Source organism: Paroedura picta, chromosome 4, assembly GCF_049243985.1.
Source record: "Paroedura picta isolate Pp20150507F chromosome 4, Ppicta_v3.0, whole genome shotgun sequence".
Classification (NCBI taxonomy): Eukaryota; Metazoa; Chordata; class Lepidosauria; order Squamata; family Gekkonidae; genus Paroedura; species Paroedura picta.
The window spans coordinates 102,576,322-102,598,398 of NC_135372.1; the positions used below are offsets into that span (position 1 = coordinate 102,576,322).

At 42.9% G+C, this 22,077-nt stretch overlaps 1 protein-coding gene across 2 annotated transcripts in view; it reads left to right on the forward strand.

Moving 5' to 3' along the window:
- The window catches only part of MAPKAPK2 (MAPK activated protein kinase 2), an 84,341-nt gene that overhangs the window by 60,066 nt on the left and 2,198 nt on the right, over nt 1-22,077 (forward strand). For both annotated transcript variants that reach the window (XM_077334810.1, XM_077334811.1), the window contains exons 2-9: nt 10,257-10,396; nt 11,290-11,354; nt 12,388-12,467; nt 15,341-15,467; nt 19,662-19,737; nt 20,119-20,243; nt 21,205-21,290; nt 21,422-21,502. In XM_077334810.1, the coding sequence (XP_077190925.1) occupies nt 10,257-10,396; nt 11,290-11,354; nt 12,388-12,467; nt 15,341-15,467; nt 19,662-19,737; nt 20,119-20,243; nt 21,205-21,290; nt 21,422-21,502 (780 nt within the window). The remainder of the gene's footprint in view (nt 1-10,256; nt 10,397-11,289; nt 11,355-12,387; nt 12,468-15,340; nt 15,468-19,661; nt 19,738-20,118; nt 20,244-21,204; nt 21,291-21,421; nt 21,503-22,077) is intronic.

The window sequence follows — 22,077 nt, forward strand, 5'->3', positions numbered from 1 at the left end:
TGAGTGTATGCCTGGTGGCTGGCTGGCGCTCTGGCATATTCCATTGACCACGTGTCACATTCTTTCCACAAGCTGTCATACACTTGTTGGCCTGACACTGCTGGTTGCAGCGTGGCATCCAGGGGAGCCTCTTCATCTGCCTCCTGTGCAGAGATCACTGACAGGGTTGGGTTTTCACCATAATTCCAAAAGGCAGCAGTGTCCACCTCTCTACAGAACATAGTGATGTGGCTGATGGTATTGGAACAGAGCTTGCAGCTTTTGATGTAGAGGACACAGTTAGCTGAGCCTATCACTAAGCAAAGGGGAAAATCACTATGCATGCTTAGAATCAGGATGTTTAAAAATAACTTTAGGATTTGTTAAGGTATCAGGAGCATTAAAAGGGCTGCTTGCAACTGGTCCTTAAAGAGGAATACACGGATACCTGTACTGTTGTGTAACAAGGTCTGAGTGAAGCCTAGCTGCTGACTGGATGACAGTAGCAACAGCTTGGATCTACCTATTACCTTAAATGTCATGCTTCTGTTCTCCTTTAAATTGTAGGAAGTAGAAGAATAGGCATTAGTCTGGACTCGGCTGCAAAGACAGCACTGCTGGCTGATTAAGAAAAAAAGGAAGGTTTTGCTTCTTTGTTGGGGAAAATCGACAGTGTGAAAAATGACAGGATTCCTTATGGAGAAGCCAGCTGAAGATTGGTTGTGTCCCCTATATGTTTCTGATATTCAGAGATACACTGAAGACAGAGATCCTTTTTAGTTATTGTAGAATCATATTTTAATCAGAATTCTGGAGTCCACTGCAGTACTGTCACTTAACTTTACAGTCAGTCAGTAACCTTTTATTGGCATAAAATATGTATAAGACATATAAAAATAGGGTTTAAAATTTCAACAAAATAATAAAATAGGGTTACATAACAAAACAGATCTTAAAATGATTAAATAAACTATAAAAGATAAAATACAAGATAGGCAGCATATTATAAAAACATCTTAGTTAAAACTCTGGCAACTAAAATGGTTATCTCTGGGTCTTTGTCAGAGAGCAGAAATTGCAAGGTCATAGATTTACTTACAGAAGGCTTGTTTCCCAGCAAAGCAACTTTACAAACTTAACTTTACAAAGATGATAGTAGGGTATGTGTCTGATAGAGAGTTGGTATGTTTTTTAAAAAGACATGCTGGAAATTGAATACATAATGTTGGCTTGTACTAGATCAGATAATTAGCATAACTAATACAGAATTGTCTACTTTGACCATTGGGGTCTCTATGAGGCCTTTCCAGTCCAGCATGGGATCTGATGTATGGAAAACATGTGCTTAGTTACAAAGCTGTGAGCCATCATCTGACAATTTAACACTATATTGCATGCTAGTTGCTTGTTGGGATATATTATTGCCTGTCAAATTTCAGTGTATGTCAAGGATTGAAGTTATTTTCCTTTTCAAGTGGCCTTTTGTCTATGCCAGACTTTCTCAACCAGGGCTTTGTGAAACCCTGGGGTTTCTTGATAGCCCTGGAAGGCTTTCCCAAATATATATATGTTAAACATTTATCAGGTGATATAGTCATATATGGTCATGTTGATCCAATCCCCCTCCCAAAATGGCCAATGATAGGCCTGGAGGGGACGGGAAAGGAGGGAGAGGCCTCAGGTGGGTATGTACACAGCCATGCTTCCCTCTATATTCTGCAGGATCATGCCACTTCTGGGGTTTCTCGAAGTCTGAAGGATATTTCAGGGGTTTCTCATTGGTAGTAGTACTGGACAGTCTGTGTAAGAAAAGTAAACAGGCAGATACCATGAGAAATCTCATAGCCAGTAGATTTGCATGCAATTAGTCAGACAGCAAGAGCTTCCAATTTAGACACCTTGATTCTTTCTACTACATGTAATTAGTGTTGTCTTGTTTATGCTCCCAAACAGAGTAATGGACTGGAAGCCCAGGAAAGGCTCCTCCCTCTCTCTTGTGTACAGCTAGGAAACATCCCCTAGAAACAAGCGGGAGGTAGTCTTGTTAAAGCTACGGGCTCCTCCTGCTGGAACAGCTGGCAATGTTTCTATTGAGAAAGAATGTGTCTTTCATATCTTCTCTGTTTAAACAAATGAACAGCAGTGTGTTATGGTACAAGGGTGGGACAGTGAGACATCATGCCACTGATTGTTCACATAAAATACAACTTATTTAGTTCTCCTGTTTTGTTTCATTTTTAAATAATTTAATTTTGTTTGTTAAACAGTTAAAACACTTTAAAATTAACCAGCTAATATTGCCTTTGGTAGTGTTCTAACAGGGGAAGTATGGGATCCACTTAACGTAGCCCTCCCTGGGGAGTATAGCTTCATTGTTACAGGCCAAGTAGTTGACAGCTAGATGTTATTCACCATATTCCTGGTAAAACAGCTCTGTTTAACAGGCCCCATGGAACTGTCTTAAGATCCTTCAAGACCCTTATCTGTTGTGGCACAGCATTCCACCAAGCCAAGGCCAGGGTCAAGAAAGCTCTGACACTGTTTGGGGCCAATTTGATCTCCAGGGATCCTATTTTGACCGCCAGATCTCAATTGCCTCTGGAGGACATATTGGGAGAAAGGATGGGTTTTACCCCATCTTTTTAAAGAGATCCCCCCGATAGCTTGCAGAGCAAGATGACATGCAATGAAATAAATTCAGCAAATATGAAGAAAACAACCAGTAACAATTAAATTGATTGTAAAAATGGCAAATGCACTGCAGGTCCTGTGGCTGGGTAGAAGAGGGCAGGAGCAGGAAGTGTGCCTCCCATGCCTGGATGGAATGCAACTAACACCTCCCCCAGTTGCCAGGAATTTGGGCGCGACCTTTGATGCCTCGCTTTCTATGGAGGCTCAGGTCGCGAAAGTAGCCCGGACGGCATTTTCCATCTTCGCCAAGTCAGACTACTAGAGCCCTACCTGTCCTCGGACCACTTGGCTACAGTGATCCATGCAATGGTCACTTCCAGACTAGACTACTGTAACTCGCTCTATGTGATCCTGCCCTTGTCTTTGACCCGGAAGTTACAACTGCCAGGGTCCTCACTAGGATACCATGGAGGGCCCATATTCAGCCAGTGCTTCGATATCTGCATTGGTTACCAGTTTGTTTCCAGATCAAGTTCAAGGTTTTGGTATTGACCTTTAAGGCTATATGCAGCCTGGGTCCTGCCTTCCTTCAGGACTGCTTGATTGCTTATGCCCCCCGCAGGGCTCTTCGCTCTGTGGGCATGAATCTACTGGTAGTCCCGGGCCCTCAGGACGTTTGCCTGGCCCTGGCCCCAACCTGGTGAAATGAGCTCCCAGAAAAGCTACGGGCCCTGTTGGAGTTGCCAACTTTCCACAGGGCCTGCAAGACGGAGCTCTTCCACCAGGCATACGGTTGAGGCCAGGGTGGGGTCCCGACATTCTATCTAGACTCCATGTGTCCATCTGCTTGATCTGATACCTCACTCCCAGAAGCAGAACAACGGGATGGTTGGCCCCGGTTCAATGAGGGGAATAGACAGCCAGTGGGCTTCCCCCCCCCCGCCTGCTGCCTGATATTTATGATTTTATGTACTGTTATTAAGGGTATAAAGGGGTTATTTTTGTTCTTTTATTATTGTAAACCGCCGTGAGCCCAGTTGGGAACAGGAGTATATAAATTTAATAAATAAATAAAAGCAAGCCCTAAAAATCCAGCCAGTACACTGAGGTCTTGATATTGCATTTCCATCCTCCCCCATTGTCTGGCAGTACCCCACTAATTGTACAATACAGTGTTGTGCTGTCAATTTTGCTCGAGGACAGATTATATGGTAATGGAGTGTAAAGTTGCATCTTGCAGGCATAGTAGAAGTTCTCTCCCACCTCATCCTGGTGTTTTGAGGTGTGTGGCAATGCAAAAGCAGCTAGAATTAAAAAGCAAGCCAAAATGTTCCCTTTAAGAGATTACATTCTATAGAAAACAGACACATTTTCCATGTCTCTCCAGTCCAGTAAAAATGATTCCTGTGCACAAACATGTTTTTGAGTGTGGATCTGTTCTGGGAGGTGCAGCAGGCGCTTGTTTGGGGATAGAGTCCTTTGGTTAGCATGATCTGCCTGATTCATTGTGCTGCCTCAATAACAGAATAGCATTGAAGGGCTTTTCCACAAAACACTGAATGGACAGGAAGAGAGGAAAATGGAGGAAGGTTCTCTCTTTCTTCCTGGCCTTCTAGGTGTTTTTATTAGTGATCCATCAAGGGACTGGTCAACAATTTACCAAATCAGTATGGGTGAGAGAATGGAAGAACAGATCTCCCAGGTGAGTCCAACTACCTTCATCACTCAGTCTGTCCTACCTGAAGAAGCCCCCCCCCCCTTTGTTCTTCCTAAGCTCTGTGGCCCAGTGAAAATTGCAAGTGTTTAGATGTATGGCTTTCTATAATGTTCAGGGGTGCTTAAATCCATGGTTATATTTGCTTTTAGATTCCCATAAAGCCATGCCACGTGGCCACTAGGTGGCATAGTTGGCCCTGTGATGAAGTCATTTTCTGGAGAGGTTTGGAACTCAGTTGCTTTGGCAAAATTCATGTGGGGAATTTACATGCCAGTTATAAGTGTCACAGATTGTCCTTTTGAGAATCTTGCTGAAAGTGTACAAGACTGTTGTCCAGACTATCTTCAGAATGAAGCAGTCCAGTTGACAGAATAAAACACGTATGCTTCCATACATCAGAATTCACAGATATGCTCAGTCAGTTGAGGTTTCATCAAGTGATTCCTTGTCTGTGTCACCCAGTTTTGCATGGGATTGGTTGGATTGATTAGCATTAGACCATTTTGGTTTCTTTCCTCAAAAGCATATACCGCTTATGTGGAGCATCCTGACAATCAGAGCATCCTAAAAGTCAGTATTCTCCAACTAGCATAAAGTTTGAAGCATTATTCTCAGCTTTGGCAAAAAACAAATACAAGAATCCTTATTTGTAAACTACCTAATACAGACTATTTGCATATGTGTGGTAAACATGCAAATGGGCAAAGAAACATTGGCTATCAATTGGAGAGCATTTGAAAAGTGGACTAGCTAATGTTATCCTATTGATACATTTCTGTTTTTCTGCAGGAAATCTGAAATATTTTTCATTTGCTGTAGCAAAAATTTTCTTTGCACATTACTTGAAGTCACATTCAAGTTCCCTGAAAGAATGGATTACAAAATGTAAAGAGACTTTTTTGTTAATCAAAATGACAAATTAAAATGGCAAAGGTATGTTCAGATTGATTAAGAAGTATGGCAATACGTCATTGTAAAAACTCAGATAGTCAGTTCCTTTAATTAAGTTGGTGATGATGCAAGACTCTTAATGAACTGGATGAGGAAGAAGAGTTGGTTCTCATATGCCGCTTTTCTCTACCCAAAAGAGTGTCAAAGAGGCTTACAGTCCCCTTTCCTCTCCTCACAACAGACACCCTGTGAGGGAGGTGAGGCTGAGAGAGCCCGGATATTAGTGCTCGATCAGAACGGCTTTATCAGTGTTGTGGCAAGCCCAAGGTCATCCAAGCTGGCTGCGTGTGAAGGAGTGGGGAAGCAAACCCGGCTTGCCAGATTAGAAGTCCACACTCCTTCTACACCAAGGTGGTAGAATCTCTGTTTCTGATCATAATCAAGCTGCATAAAGTAATTCCTCGCATTATCCACTCTTTACTGAGTGTCTGACAAAAGAAGGGCTTGAAGTTCAGGAGTAGATGGACCACTTTTTCAGTCTATGTGCTTTAGTCTTCTGATGCTTTGGGACAAAGAGGGATCATGTTAGATTCTGCCTTTTATTGTCCTACTAGAAATTAAGCCCGCTGTACAAAAAATACAGCGGGCGCTAGCAGGTGGGTGGGTGGGTGGAGAAAGAAAGAAAGAAAGAAAGAAAGAAAGAAAGAAAGAAAGAAAGAAAGAAAGAAAGCGAGAGGCAGAGAGAGAGGCAGAAAGAGAGAAGCAGAAAGGAGAGGGAGAAATTGAGGAAGGAAGGAAGGAAGGAAGGAAGGAAGGAAGGAAGGAAGGAAGGAAGGAAGGAAGGAAGGAAGGAAGGCAGGCAGGTGCCATGAAAGGCGATGGGGCAGGGGTGGAAAGAAGGGGGGAAGGGTCTGCTGGGTGGGGGGGCAAGTTGCGAGGGGGGTGGGGGGAAGAGTTGGGGGTTGAGAAGGGTGGGTGGCTGGGTGTTTGGGGGCCGGGAAGTGGCGGTGGCGGAGTGGTGAGGGGGGCAGTGAGGGGGGGTGGGGGTGTGAGAGGGTGGGGTTGAGAAGGGTGGGTGCCTACCAGCCTTGTCGGCGGGCAGCTACGTAATGGTGGCAGTCGGCCGAAGGCGGTGCAGCTTGTGGGGTGGGCGGGGTGGGAGGAGCTTTGTCAGTCTGGGGGCAAGGGGCCCCATCCCGGACCGAGCCCTCCCCCACACCCCTTGCTGCTTTATTTATACCACTCCCACAGAGCTATGTAAATATTGCTAGTACAAATGAAGCCATTTGCAAAATGCAGTGCAGCTTTTCTCTGATTAGTAGAGATTTAACTGTAAATTAACTGTTTCCTTGTTTTTAATTAATTTATTTGTTTATTTGCATTTGTATACCACCCTCGCTCTCAGTTCAGGATGGTTTACAGAAAACATTAGATGGGTAACAGAGTATCATAGAATCATAGAGTTGGAAGGGGCCATACAGGCCATCCAGTCCAACCCCCTGCTCAACGCAGGACCAGCCCCAAGCATCCCAAAGCATTCTGCCTGAGTACAGGATAAGTTTGGTAACTATCAACAATCTTAACATCATCAGCATCAACAATCATAATAAGATATAACAAGTTCAGTTAACATTTCATCTGCATTCCCATAGAGTATACTTACCTGGGTAGGAGGGGGTTCTGGGGGCTCAATAGATGATGTCACTGACCTTGATCAAATGCCTGGCAGAAGAGCTCTATTTTGAAGGCCCTGCAGAATTGTGCCTGGATCTCCTCTGGTAGCTCATTCCACCAGGTGGGGACCAAGACAGAGAAAAATCTGGCCTGGTTAAGGCCAGACACACTTCCTTGGGGCCATGGATCCTAGCCAGTTGGTATTGGCTGAGTGTAGTGCTCTTGCGGGGTGGTATAGGCAGAGAGATGGTCTCTCAAGTAAACTGGACCCAAGCTGCATATGGCCTTAAAGGTGATTACCAGGACCTTAAGCCTGATCTGAGATTCAACTGGTAGCCATTGCAACTGTTGGACTATGGGCTGGATGTGGGCTCTACAAGGTGTGAGAACCCTGGCTGTTGCATTCTGGACCATTTGCAGTTTCCTGATCAGGGATAAGGACAGGCCTGCATAGAGTGAGTTGCAGAAATCCAGTCTAGAGGTGACTGTCACATGGGTCACTGTGGCTAGGTGTTCTGGGACCAAGGAGGGCACAAGTAGTTTGGCTTGGTGCAGGTAGAGAAATGCCAGCTGTGCTCTTTTTGTGACCTGCGCCTCCATAGAGAGGGAGGCATTTAGGATCACACCCAGATTTCTGGTGGAGTGGGCCACTGACAGCTGCACCCCATCCAGGTTGGTCAATCACGCTTCCTGTCTTGGAATTTTCCTGCCCAGCCATAGGACTTCTGTCTTTGAAGGGCTGAGCTTCAGACAACACTGCTTGAGCCACCACATCACAGTTGCCAGACATCTGGCTAAAGATTCTGGGGGTGAAGAGATGGGTGTCATCTGCATAATGATCACACCCAAGCACGGACCTCTGCATCAGTTAGGCAAGAGGATACATAAAGATGTTGAATAAGATTGGAAAGAGGACCACTCCATGCAGAACTCCACAAGTGAGTTCATAGCTGTTCAATAGTCTCGCCAATTGCTACCCTCTGTCTGTGACCCCAAAGAAAAGAGATCAGCCACTTGAGGGCTGTCCCCCATATCCTGGTTTTGGTGAGGTGTGAGGCTAGGAGCTCATGATCAGCTAGTTCAAATGCTGCTTTAAGTTCAAGTAGTATGAGCAGCGCTGACCTGCCTTGGTCCAGCTAGCACCAGAGTCATACATCAGGGGTAGTCAACCTGTGGTCCTCCAGATGTTTATGGACTACAATTCCCATGAGCACCTGCCAGCAAACGCATGGGAATTGTAGTCCATGGACATCTGGAGGACCACAGGTTGACTACCCCTGTCATACATCACGGCGACCAGCACTGTTTCTACCCCACGGCCAGGCTGGAAACCTGATTGGGACATATCTAGGACTGAAGCTTTGTCTAGGAATGCTGCTATTTGGTCTATGTGGAAGTTCTTTTTTTCCTAAATGTTTCTATAATCAGGAATCCAGCAAATATTTTAGGACTGCATTAGGCATATTAATTTCCTAGATGATATTTCATCTGGCAAATCCATCATTCAAATGTCAGATAGTGCGTACATCTGGAGAGTTCTGGTGCCAAACCAACTGGTATAGTTGCACTTGTTCACCACAAGATGGCAATATGTACATTCATTTGTGATAATTTCACCAGCTGTAAGAAATTCTGCAAAAGCTACAAAAGATGCAATGCAATTCAGCTTTTGCTATCTTTGTTGTCCATTGATAAGGCAGGTTCAAACTCCCGTTTAAATGTGAAACTCTCAGGGTAGCCTTGGACCACATTCTTTCCCCTCTTGCATTTAAAACTAAAATATGATAAATTTCAGGTGTGGGTAGCCATGTTGATCTGAAGCAGCCAAAAAAACTTGAGTCCTGTGGCACCCTTAAGACCAACAACGTTTTATGCAAGGTATGAACACGCTTCTTCAGATCTGAAACACATGAAAGCTTGAATAAAACTTTGTTGGCCTTAACGGTGCCACTGGACACAAACTGTGTTCTTTTCCTTCATGTTGCCATTGCATGGGGCAAAATCAGGCTATATCTCCAGTATTCTTTAGCATTTGAGTAAGGTGTGAGGGATATGGTAGAATATTTAAAGTATGAATTACTGTATTGATCCTAAGCAATAACACAGGTCCTTGACCCAATAGGTCCCTTCCAATTCTATTATTCTATGATTCTATTCTATGATTCTATGAATACCTCTCATTAGGAACAATTAAATGACAGAAAACAGTGTGCAGCCTTCCAGGTTAAGGTGACCAGATTTTAACATTGGTAAAGTGGGACACCATTGACCGGGGGGGGGGTCTTGATTAAAAATTTGGTCTATATGGAGCAACAAAAAGTTTCAAAGAACGTATAGAACGCAAAAATAATATTGTAAAATATATTTTTTAATTTCAACATAAATACAATTGGCCAGGTACCCCCAGATGTCCCTCCAAAAGTGGAACAATCTGGTCACCTTATTCCAGGTTCTCCAGACCTCTTCATGTTGGATGTTAAAAAAAAAAGGGACTTACCAATTGAGAGAGTTTGAAGAAGAAGAAGAGTTGGTTCTTACATGCCACTTTTTTCTAACCTAAGGAGGCTCAAAGCAGCTTACAGTCGTTTTCCCTTTCCTCTCCCCACAACAGACACCCTGTGAGGTGGGTGAGGCTGAAAGAGCCCTGATATCACTGCTCAGTCAGAACAGTTTTATCAGTGCCCTGGCGAGCCCAAGGTCACCCAGCTGGCTGCATGTGGGGGAGTGCAGAATCGAACCCGGCATGCAAGATTAGAAGTCCGCTCTCCTAACCACTACACCAAACTGGCTTTGCACATTCACCTGTGACTTATCAAGTGCAGAGAGATCACATGGCATTTAATGAACTGGCTTTGGGAGCATTGGCCTGGCATTATAAGAATGGCCCAATAATGTTGTTCTCAAACTAATTAGACCTGTGTGCAAATGCCTGCTGAGCTATAGATTTTCTCCCGCATCCTAACATTTTTTAAAATGTCGTATTCCCATTCCTTTGGAGACATTTGTCTTATAATTTGGGCTTTTGCATGTAATTTTTAAAATTTGTCACAAAATGTATTTGAAATGCCTTCAGAATCCTGTTTACAGAAATGAATGTAATGGTTTGAACTTTTATTACTTTCACTTCCGGTTGATACACATTGTGATCTTTATGCATGAGTTCCTGCTGTGGCAACAGGACTGAAAATTTAGTTACTATGTATGTTCAGTGATCATTGTAAAGGTTTTTCTCATGAAGCAAACCATGTTCTGCAGAACCTGGGGGAACGGTAAATTGTAGAATGTAAATTCTTGGTCAAAGATAATATCAATAAGGATGCTGTTGAAATCTTAGGGAAATGTTTCTTTCCTTTCTGTTTTTCAGATGCTGCAAGACTGTCCGAAAGCTCGCAGAGAGGTGGAGCTCCACTGGAGGGCATCCCAGTGTGCCCATATTGTGAAAATTATAGATGTCTATGAAAATCTTTACCAGGGTCGAAAATGTCTCCTAATAGTTATGGAATGGTGAGTGTTTATGATCTGTGGGAATGTTGTGTGTAGCAAAACATCCAGGGAATGGGTACCCAGGAGTGGAATTTATGACAAAAGGTTTTTTATACTTGATTGGTCTTTGCAGATAAAAGCGCAGCCCTTTCCTTTTTCAGCGGCATTTCTTTTCTTTTGGGGTCCTTCCCCTTGAACTTAAAATTAAGCCATATAGATTTTTTTCTTTCTCTTAGTCTGCCCCTGAGCTATAAATTTATACACTTATTTCCTCCCTCATTACAATGAAGTCTGAAGAAACCCTGTTCTGTGGCAATCGCATTTTGTGGCAGTTGCATTATTGTGATGGATGGAGACTGTGTGTGAATTATCACTCTCACAGTCATAACTGAGGAAAAGCTGAGCCTCAGAGAGCTTAGAGCTGAAGTAAGCGGGGCCCAGGGCAACCAGAGGAGATGGGAATGGAATGTGGGTATAGCCTTGTGGTTTCTAAGGGGAAACACCTGTTCCCTCCATGATCCATTGGCAGCACTCCTACTTAATTGCAGAAAAACCCACTAAGGTGGAATCACTGGCATCATCTTTTCTAGGCCTCAGGTTGCAGCATTTTAGAGAGCTTTGCCTGAGCTTCTAGAATGCTGCTGCCTGTCACCCTGTCCACAAGTTACAGTGAATGCACATTCAACTTGTGTACAGTGTATCCATGATTTTACAGTGCATTTATGGCCGAATGCATGATCGCAGATTATGGACACAGTACAATATGGATCTTTGAGAGGAATATTGGATTCTAGGTTACAAAATCACGCTGAAAACGGAAAAGCCATGTATCTGTAAAAGTCAGGAACCCCAAAACCAGCTAAGAGTCTTAACTTGGGGAAGCTCCTGTAACTGATCTTGCTTCTTACTTTCAGCTTGGATGGTGGTGAACTCTTTAGTCGAATTCAAGACAGAGGAGATCAAGCGTTCACAGAGCGAGGTACAAATGGGACTAAAAAGTGGTTTTAAAGCATAACAAGTATTAACATGTCTAATGCCTGTAGCAATATGAAAAATCTTTAGCCAAAAAGCATTTAGGTTTTGAGGGCAGAAGTAAATGCCAGCTGGTATATGGCTTGTAGGTGTGTGGGTGAACTACATATTTCTGTGCTCCTGCTTCTCTTTCAGGCTTTCCTGTCAGCCTTATTTCAGGTATAACACCATGCCTAGGTACACTCTGAAGGAAGAACCTGTAGTTCTATTAGTTAGAAAATGCCACCGTCCTCCAGAGCCACCAAGTAATAGTCCCTCAGTACCACATTCTGGAACCAGATGATAAGGATAGAACCATCAAGGTGTGCTGTTCCCCATTCCCAACTTGTTCAGCTGTTCCAGAAGGATACCATAGCTGTACATATAAAAAACTCATTAGAGAGCCAACAAAACTAGTTGAGTGAACACCTACTGACACTCCCACACTGCCCTGAATCTAAATTGAAAATGACCTGATATCCTTTGACTTTGGCTGCCTTTACTGGAACCTGATAGTGGGTCATGACATTTTGTTGCTCAACCACTTTCTGTGGCTAATTGGGAGAGCTTCTACTTTGTACCCTGAAGGTCCCTGGGTTCAAATCCCCAGCATCTCCAGTTAAAAGGACCAGGCAGCAGGTGATGTGAAAGAACTCTCCTTGAGACCCTGGAGACCTGCTACCAATTTGAGAAGACCTTGTTGACTTTATGATTCAGTATATGGAAATGTCATTGTATTCAATACTAAAAATGAAAAGTAAAGTAAAATTTTATCCAGTGATGACTGAGGTTTGATGCCTGCGGGGGCTGGGGGGAGATTTATTGAGTTGCTTCAGAAGAACTTGGCAAGCACAATAAGTTTAAATAGAACTACTGAGAAGAAGAGTTGTTTTTTATGCATTCCATGTTACTTATGTTGCAAAACTTCTGGTGATTTTGTTGCTTCTGAATTTGTAATGTCTGCTGCCTGAAATATTGGGGTTTTTTTAAACCTCTTCCAGAGGCTTCTGAAATAATGAAGAGCATTGGAGAAGCCATCCAGTATTTACACTCAATCAACATTGCACACCGGGATGTTAAGGTACTTTTTGTTCTATAAATGTAGTCAATGTTTACATGCATGGTGCTTTTGCAGGGGTGGGACTGGATGATTTCATTTCATTTCATCCCCATGATGAATAAAGGAAGCAGATGCTGGTTTCTTCTCTTTTTGTATCTGTTGCATGGAATACCATAGTGTAAAATGACTTAAACCTAGGAAACCATTTCCAAACCCAATGGTGGCATTATTCAAGCCTTCTGAATTCCACATTGGCCAAAACCAGGGGGAAAATTGAACACTGATTCTTTATTTTGACAGTTTTAAAGGACCTTGGGTACAAATTTTCATGTGGAAGTGTTTATTTATTCAGCTCCACCAATATGGCTTCCTCAAGAGGCTTATAAAAGTAGCCAATACTAGACAGTGGTTAAGAATCCATTTACTCCCCTTGCCCTTCCTCACTTTTCTGGACAAGCGATGTCTCTTCCTCCTGCATCTTTATCATGTACCTTGTTACTTTCAACAGCAACTTCTGTGGGTGAGTTTAGTAAATATAATCTAACTAGTAGTAAAGCCCGCTGAAACAAAAATTCAGCGGGCGCTAGGGGCCTGGGGAGCATTTTGCCTCCCCCCCGATCTTCAGAAATGCTCCCCAGGCCCCTGGGAAGGTGATCTGCGGAGCTGCGGATCGCCTTCCCCGGGGCCTGGGGAACTTTTTGGGGAGCCGTTGTTGGGTAGAGGGCAGGTGCCAGCGAGCATACCTTCGTTCTCGGCGGCCAGCAGAGTAATGGCCGCCGTGGAGCGAAGGTAAGCTCTGGTGGGGGGTGGGGTGAGTTGGGAGGCGCTTTGCGCCTCCCAATTGATTGTAGTCCGGGAAAGCAGCCAATCAGCAGCCAATTGGGCCCTCCGCTTCCTCATCCCGGACAGGGCCTGCCCTCGGGGCCCTTACTGTTTTATTTCTTCCACTTCACAAGGAGCGGTTAAAGATTGTTCTGGCAACAGCTGGTTTTGCTTGAGCTGATTTCCTGTTCCTGTTCCTGGTTATCATTCAGCCAAAAAATTAGAGAGGACAGTAGAAAGGCTTGCTCTGCTTTGCCACAGTAGGGTTGTTCCTCCCATTGCATGACTATATCAGTGGATTGTCACAGGTCCTCTGTGATGGAGAGGGATAGAAGGAGACATTACTACTTGTTTGAGAAGCTGTAAACCAGATAATGGAGCCTCTTGTGGCGCAGAGTGGTAAGGCAGCAGAAATGCTTTTCTGAAGCTGTCTGCCCATGAGGCTGGGAGTTCAATCCCAGCAGCCGGCTCAAGGTTGACTCAGCCTTCCATCCTTCTGAGGTTGGTAATATGAGTACCCAGCTTGCTGGGGGGTAAACGGTGATGACTGGGGAAGGCACTGGCAAACCACCCTGTATTGAGTCTGCCATGAAAACAATAGAGGGCATCAGACATGACCCAGTGCTTGCACAGGGGATACCTTTACCTTTACCCTTAAACCAGATAAATTGAGCGGGGTTAAAACTGGAGTTAAAAATTCTACTCTTGCTTTACCATCACTGTTTAAATGGCAAACAAAATAAGAGTGGAGGTACAATCTTACTGAAGGGACACCAGAAATTAATTCAATCAAAATAAAGTTAACCTTGAATTTAAAATAACACACTTAAACATGTTATACAAAAAACCCTCTCAATTATTGGACACAACTATAACTTATTTGAGAATGTAAGATTTCCCCATCCTGTGGTGATAGGAAGTACTGTAAAGTTACAACCAACATATGGTGATCTTGTAATTACAACCAACTTATGGTGCAAATGTGGTTCACCATTGCCTGCATCTGTGTTGTGACCCTGGACTTACTTGGTGGTTTCCCAGCAAAATACTGACCAGTGGCTACTTGGGCTAGCTTCCGAGACCTTACAAGATTGGGCTAACCTGGGCCATCCACATTACAGCTTTGATGGCATACCTGTGAAAAAGCCTAGTTATACATTTGATGCCAAAGAAATTCAGTTGGAGTCACATGACAGAAACTCTGAAATGTTTGCCTTGTTACTGCAATCTCACCTAAGCCTGACCATGGTAATGAAACCATATTGCCGTTCCACATTCTTGTGGATTCTCTGTTCAAAGTCAGGGTGATTATAGAGGATTTGTGAACAAACTATAGGCAAGTGAGGCAGCTCCATTTATTAGAATCTCTTTCCCATGTTTGGTCTAAGAATCTTTATTTACAGCACCCTGTTATATGTTCAGTCAAAGTTGAATATATTGCCAAGTGGCAAAGGTGCTTGTTTTTTTTTTTTATAAAAGAGGCAACTTCCTTGTTAGAATAGGAGGAGATGGCAAAATTTAAGTGTTCTAACTATACCCTGCCTTTGAAGAAATAGGATGTGGCCTTATTCTACATCATCAGCTTTAACACCATTCCATATTTGCTGTTTTCTCTCCTAAGTGAAGCTTCCTCAGTCACAAGCAAAGAACTCCTGGGTTTTGTGCTCTTATTACATGCACAGAGCTGTACCCCAGTGGTATACAATGGCTGGCTTTCTGCAAATATATACGTATCATGTTGAGGGCACTGCTCAGTGGACAAATCAAATTGGTACAGGAAAATGTTGTGATGAATTGTTAAACACATCTATAATAAACATGAGCTGTCTATGTAATTTGTGTGTTGTATTGGCAATGATATACTTAAAAACATTAAACAAAGTGTGCAGAGGGTCTGTAGAGATAACAGAAGAAGACGTAAGCAGTGAATTATTCCATAAGCTGGAGAGTCCTTTCCCATACTACCTGTGAATGCATCTTTTTGAAACCTGTTATGACTAGACCATTTTGTTCTCTCTGATGCAAAAAGGCAGCACTGTCCTAACCTGGCTATTGCTTATTGTGTCTTGCAGCCAGAAAACCTCCTATACACCTCAAAAAGGCCCAATGCTGTACTAAAGCTCACAGACTTTGGCTTTGCTAAAGAAACCACCACACATAACTCCCTAGCTACACCATGCTACACGCCCTACTATGTGGGTAAGTACATCACATGGGAAGCATCGCCCTTTTCCAAAATGTGAGGACAGTGAGCTTCAGACCTAATGTGTGCTGATCTCAGATGTATAACCAGAGTGGAGATTACTCAGGAATCAAAAATGTCAACCAGGCAGCTTCCGCAATGTGTTGCAGATGGTCCAGGTACTGGCACTGAAGCAGACATGTAGGCATACTTCAGACATTGCTCTTTATGCATCCAGTCAGGACAGATGGATTGCTAGTGCTGCTCACACAATATTTGGAGAAGAACAATGCATTGACAAGGGGAAATGAATCCTTTAAGCCAAGGTCTGAAAAATCAAGGTTAGTCACAGCTGCTTCAACATACCTATATAATGACTACATAAAAATCTTGATTATAACTCTTTCCAAATACATGAAAAAATGTTGAGAATCTAGAAGGTCTCAATGAGGGCTTTTATTTTATTGATTACCTATTTGCAAAATGTATATCCTTCCTTTCTGGCCTCATCAAAGCTACTAAGACAGCTAAATAGTTAAATATATACAGAAAAGCCCCTCACATCTTAAAAGCCATTAAAACCAAATAATACATTGTTAAAACAATTTTATTTATTCATTCATTAATTCCTTGGAAGATTAATGTCTTACTCCTTAAAACTCAGAGAAGCTTGGTGGTAGTGGGGAAGTTACAGCTGACTTATGGTGATCCCAGGGTTTTCAAGGCAAGGGATGAACAGAAGTGTTTTGCCATTCCCTGCTTCTACCTAGCAGCCCTAGACCTGGAGCTCTCTCATTCAAGTAGTAACCAGCGTTGATGCTACTAAAGTTCTGAAATCTGATGAGATTACAATATCCTCAGCCAGGTCAATTTACAAAACTGCGAATTGGATCTAGAACTGTTCAACAATCTACACCAAGTGGAAACAATCCAGTAGATTTGACATCAAAGTATACTTGTCAATAGTCAGTTATTGCCAGTTGCACATGGATTTTATACCATTTGGAAGGAGATTCCCCCCCCCCCACACACACACACAGAATCATGGTCTAGGTTTTCCTTGGCTTTTATTTGGTCTTTATTAAACTTGCTTTGCTGCAAATCTTGGACAGCTGCTGTGTGAATAGGGAGATACGGAATTTTCCTGCAGGTGCATTTCACCTCCTCCCCCCCAAAAAAGAAGTCTTGCTAATTTTTTTAGTGGCAATTATAAAATTTGGAGGGGGGTCAGGGAAGAGCCTTATGGAGCTATCCTGGAAGTTTGGAGGCTGTAAATTGCCCCCTTCCAGGCCCTGGGAAAGGCGGGAATGCCAGAATTCCCATTAAAATCAATGGCTCTATTTAATGGGTGCCAAAGCCAAATCAGTATGGATTGGGCCCCTGGTGCACAAGCCTAGTTGAGAGGGGACATGATTGCTGTATTTAAATATTTAAGTATTTGAAATCTTGTCACTTGGAGAAGGGCAGGGACCATTTCCTGTTGGCAGCAGAGGACCCACAATAATGGATTTAAACGATGTGTAGAATTTCTAAGAATTGATGTCCCTTGAAAAAGCTAAAGAGCGAAACGCATTGGGATTTGTTGAATATGAAAGAATAAAGAACAATGGAAGTTTGAAGACTCCATAAAAGTCTACTCTGTATATTTAATTCACCATATTGGTATCCCAGCGCCTCAGAGGAAAGGGAAGGCGACTGTAAGCCACTTTGAGCCTCCTTCGGGTAGGGAAAAGCGGCATATAAGAACCAACTCTTCTTCTTCTTCATAACTTGCCCTGTGTTTGGTCCTTCACTGGGTCCTACCCCCCCCCCCTATTTTATTTTTGCTACTGCACTATGTTGGCAACTGCGGCAGCAATAGAGCCATTACACACACCAGTCCCAGGATGGAAAACACCTGTGCAACCAGGGTTCAACAAGCACTCTCAGCCAAATGTTGTCTCAGACAGAATAGCCTTCCAAGCCCTTTGAAAGATGAGGCAGAGATTACTGGACTATATACAGAAGCCCATTCTGGATAAGGTAGCAGCCATAGAGAGCAGTCTTGAGCAAGTAGTGTGTGTTACTTGCCGTGAAAGTGCTGTTAGGAGGAATTAATGGGTCTGACAAAGTTGAACAAAAATCAATTTATTTGAATGGATTTTGTAGTCACATCTTGGTCCTTTTCTATTGGGCTGTGCTTTGGATCAAGAGTCAGTCTGCAGGAGATAAGAAATTCTAAAGTGATTTGAGAATGATTCACATCTTGTGGCATTTTAATTCTTTTCTCCTTGCTGGGGAAATATTTTTCTTCAAAGTCAAACAGGTGTACACATCTGCAACTCTGAGCTTCAGGGATGCCAGAAAAAGCACATCTACACCCTGCTAAATAAAAACAAAAAAGGCAATAGAATTTCTTCAAAAATGCCTCTGTGAATAATGAAACACATTTTAGTTGTTGTTGTTTAAGCATCTTGAGGTATAATTTTCTAGGGATTTTTTAAATGTTGAAAACATGCAAATATGTCATGGAAAACAAACATCAAAATTAGCTCCTTGCTTGGAGAAAAATTTATATTTTTAGTTTTTCAAAATTGTTTAGTGAGAAGGGACTTCTGTTATTGTATTGTTTATAAGTTGTAATAGATGGGTGAACCTCTCCCAGAACCCCTAATTCTCAGTGTCCAGTGCCTCAAAGTTCTTTGAAGGAAGATAATTGGAGTGAAAACCCTGAATTAAATATGGCCTGAATCCTAGTCAGGCTACAGAGGGAGGAATCTATTCACCTCCTGTCTATCATCACTGAATCAGTGATGAACCAATTTTAGTTTTTTAAAAATCTACTTCAAAGAAGCTTTCTTGCCATTTGCCTTATTTTTTCACTGCTGTCTCCTTAACTGCTAAGGCTACACATTATTTTTCTTAGCTTCTCTCTGCAGAAAAAAATGTGGAAATTGTTTAAGTGGAAAAAATGCCAATGACTTTCAGTACCTTCAAAATCTTGGGAGATTTAGTTCTGGTCTCCTTTTCAGCAGAAGACTAGCAAACCAGCTGAACAACTGAGCTTCAAAGGCCAAGCTCTAGATGAGTCCCTGAGCCCCAATGACACCCTTTGCCAGTAAATTTAGGAATGTTCTGCAGCTGAGTGACTCAATGTGATAGGCTTTCCTGGCAATTCAGAATGGGTCACCAGTGCCAGGTAAATAAATTGTGTTCTAATTGCAGGTGCAAGTGTACTGCAGACACACTGCCGAAAATAAGCTCCCCAGGAGCAGACAGCTTGTCTTCCTGCCATACACATTTCTGAAAATTATATACTTGTAAGATAAGATGAACAATCAAAAATGCTGCCTTTCCTGCTCTGGGGAGGCAGAACCCCATGCATCTGCCAGACAGCACTTGCTGTTCCAGTCCTGTGCTTCCAGGAAGCCATTTCTTGATCATTGTGGTGTCCCCTGCTAGAAATAGGAGCTTGTCTCCCATGGGTGCCTACAACAATTGGGATCTGCAGACTTGTTTCCAGCATAATGGGTGTGCCAAAAGTACAGGCATGTATTGTACCCTCTCAGAAATGTTTGATCCTTTCTCTGGGTTGTTCTTCTTCCAGCAGAAGAGCTATGTAAGTCAGAGAAAGGCTCCTTAGGCAGGAAGTAGGTATCAACCTTCTCCGAGTATCGTGATAAGAGGCATGCCATGGGCTGTAATGGAATGTTGGCAAGTTTAATCTTTATCTGAAGAAAGGCCTCAAAGAACCTTTGCCCTCAGGAAGGGATTAAAAAAAGATACTTAGTTCCTTCTTTTCCTTCAGGATTTCAGTTTCCCTTTATAACAATGGGAGGCAGTGAGTTCTTTTTTCCTTGCCCCTCGCCCTTCCTGGTTCTTTATATGTGGTTCTCCAAACATATCCATTTCATAGCTCTCTTGGATGTTTCATACATTTTACTTTTGACTCATGAGTAAGTCACAACTCCCATGAAGACCTTATTCCACATCAGATGATATTGTAGAAGGGGATCTCTTGTTCTCCTGGACCAACCACTGGGAGGAAGCAGCCACTATAGCCACTTTCCTAATGACTCCCTTCTTCACCTTTTTCCTCACTAGTCAGGCAACTCCTTTCTTCATCTGTGAGCCTTGACAGGATGGAGTATATTCCACTGCTTTGTGGCTCTCTCTATCTTTTGAATGTGTAACCTGGTTGAACCTTTTGTCTTCCATTTCCCTCCTTCTAGCCCCAGAGGTGCTTGGACCAGAGAAATATGACAAGTCCTGTGATATGTGGTCTCTTGGTGTCATCATGTATATTTTGTAAGTAAGCCATTTCTGCCATGCAGAACTATGCCGTGCTGCACGGCTCCAAGTTTAGGGATTCTGTGACTTCTGAGATTTCACTGAGCTGCTTCTCAGGGGAAGCTTGGCATTTCCATGGCTAACTGGGGTAAATTCCCAAAATGTAAACAAAGAGAACAGCAATTGTGCTGAAATTGTTACAAGACACTTGCTGTTCTCTGGATGTGTGAGTGTACAGTGTATAGAAAATTGGCTTTTCATGTGGACCAGTTTATCTACTGGGAGTTATTTTACAAGATGGAAAGTTTAAGCAGGTCAGGACTTTTGTGTAGAATCATTTTGGTACCCAGCACTGACTTCCAGTCTTCATATCATTGTGCTTTGTTTTGTTTTGTTTAGGCTGTGTGGGTATCCCCCTTTCTATTCCAACCACGGCCTGGCCATTTCTCCTGGCATGAAGAAACGAATCCGGATGGGCCAGTATGAATTTCCCAACCCGGAGTGGTCTGAAGTATCTGAAGAAGGTAATAATGTTCTGGACTGAAACTGAAAATATAAGTGTTGACCCTTTCAAACAAAAGGTGATCACACATATTGGGGAAATTGCATATAGTGTGTTTCTCCTGTATGTATGATCGTAGCACCAAAAGCCATAAGGGCTAATAAGTAAATCCAGTCCAGTCCCCAAAAAGTCCTTATGTAGAGGCTCCTTTAAGCCACTTATGTAGCTCCATTGTGTGCCTTGAACAGCAACTATCCAGATTACTGTAAATTCCCATATCTGGCTTGATATGAATGAGGATGGTATGTAGACAGGCAATACTGCCTATAATAGGGGCACATTTGTGTTTTAAGCAAGGCTTGAAAATCACTTATTCCCTGATAACTGCCAGTAACTTGCAGACACTGTAAGTTCTTGTGTAAAATTATCTGGAGAAAACAGACATGCAGTTTATTTTGCATTGGCAAGCAAATTGAATTCGGTGTCGGGCTTGTATGTGTATTGATTTTGATGTCATAACATTTTGGGAACAGAGCTGTGATTTGCTCCCCTGTTTGGGGGCTGATTAACTCACTGTACATCAGCAAGCACATACTTGCCGCTGTACGAATGTAGTGGTCATTCCCAGAACCATGGTGTGTTGCACTGGGGTGATAAACATGGCTGACTTCACAAACTTGCTCATGCCCTTGCTCATGCCCCACTTTATAGTTTTAAAGGTTTATGCAGCACATTTTGCAGTTCCTTTGACAACAGGCTGCAGTCACGTTTGCATATTACAAGTGTAGTCAGCTGCCCTCTGGGATTTTGGAACGAATGTGGATCTGTGTAGACAAGGTTATGTTCGACTTAAGAAAGATCCAGGCTCTCCCTTTTGTGGGGCAAACACTCAGAGCTCTGCTGCTTCTGACAAATGATGTTAGTTTTGTGATGACATGACAAGGTGTCAAATCACAACTCCTCGTTTTTATTCCCACCTTCAGTTAAACAGCTGATCCGGAATCTTCTGAAAACAGATCCAACCCAGCGCATGACAATAACAGAGTTTATGAATCATCCCTGGATCATGGTAAGAGCTCACTTTGCTGGAAGACCAAAGGAGTATAACAAAGTTTTGTGCAGGTTAAATTGAGAAGCATGAGAGCTGTCTATAGGATCTGTGACCTGGGGCTTTACTCCCAATTTGTTGTCTCTCTGCAGCAATCAATGCAGGTACCCCAAACGCCGCTGCATACTAGCAGAGTTTTGAAAGAAGAGAAGGACCTGTGGGAAGATGTCAAAGTAAGATATTTACCTCTTTCACATTTGGAGCCTAGAGGGAGTGGAAGCAGCAGTGTTGGAAGTGACTGATTGTTGTGCTGACCAAATGTCCGTGAAAGCACAGTTCTTTCATCAGGCCTAACCTAATCCCACTGAATCTTTGAATCTCTGGCTAGTATTTGGATGGGAGACCTCCAAGGAACACTAGGGGTCATATCTGCAAGGGATGCTAGGGGGCATGACACAGGCAGGCAATGGCAAACCATCTCTGAACATCCCTTACCTGGCTGCCAGAAAATCCCCAGATCTCCTGGCTACACTTCGCATGCCATATGATAAATCAATAAATAAGCCTAACCTATTTGAGGAGAGGAGTAGAAACAGTTCCCAAGATCAGAATAGCTGAAAAGTAACAATACACCTAATTTTTGTCTAGATCCTCTCTCTCTTGGTTGGGAACAGGGATTACCATTTTCTTTATTAGACATCCGCTACTGCTGGCAGATCTTTTCATTTCTGTACTGCTGTACACTGTTTGTCTGGATATCAGAACTGGACTTTTACCATATTATCCTAATGCTGCTTAAAATTGGTGG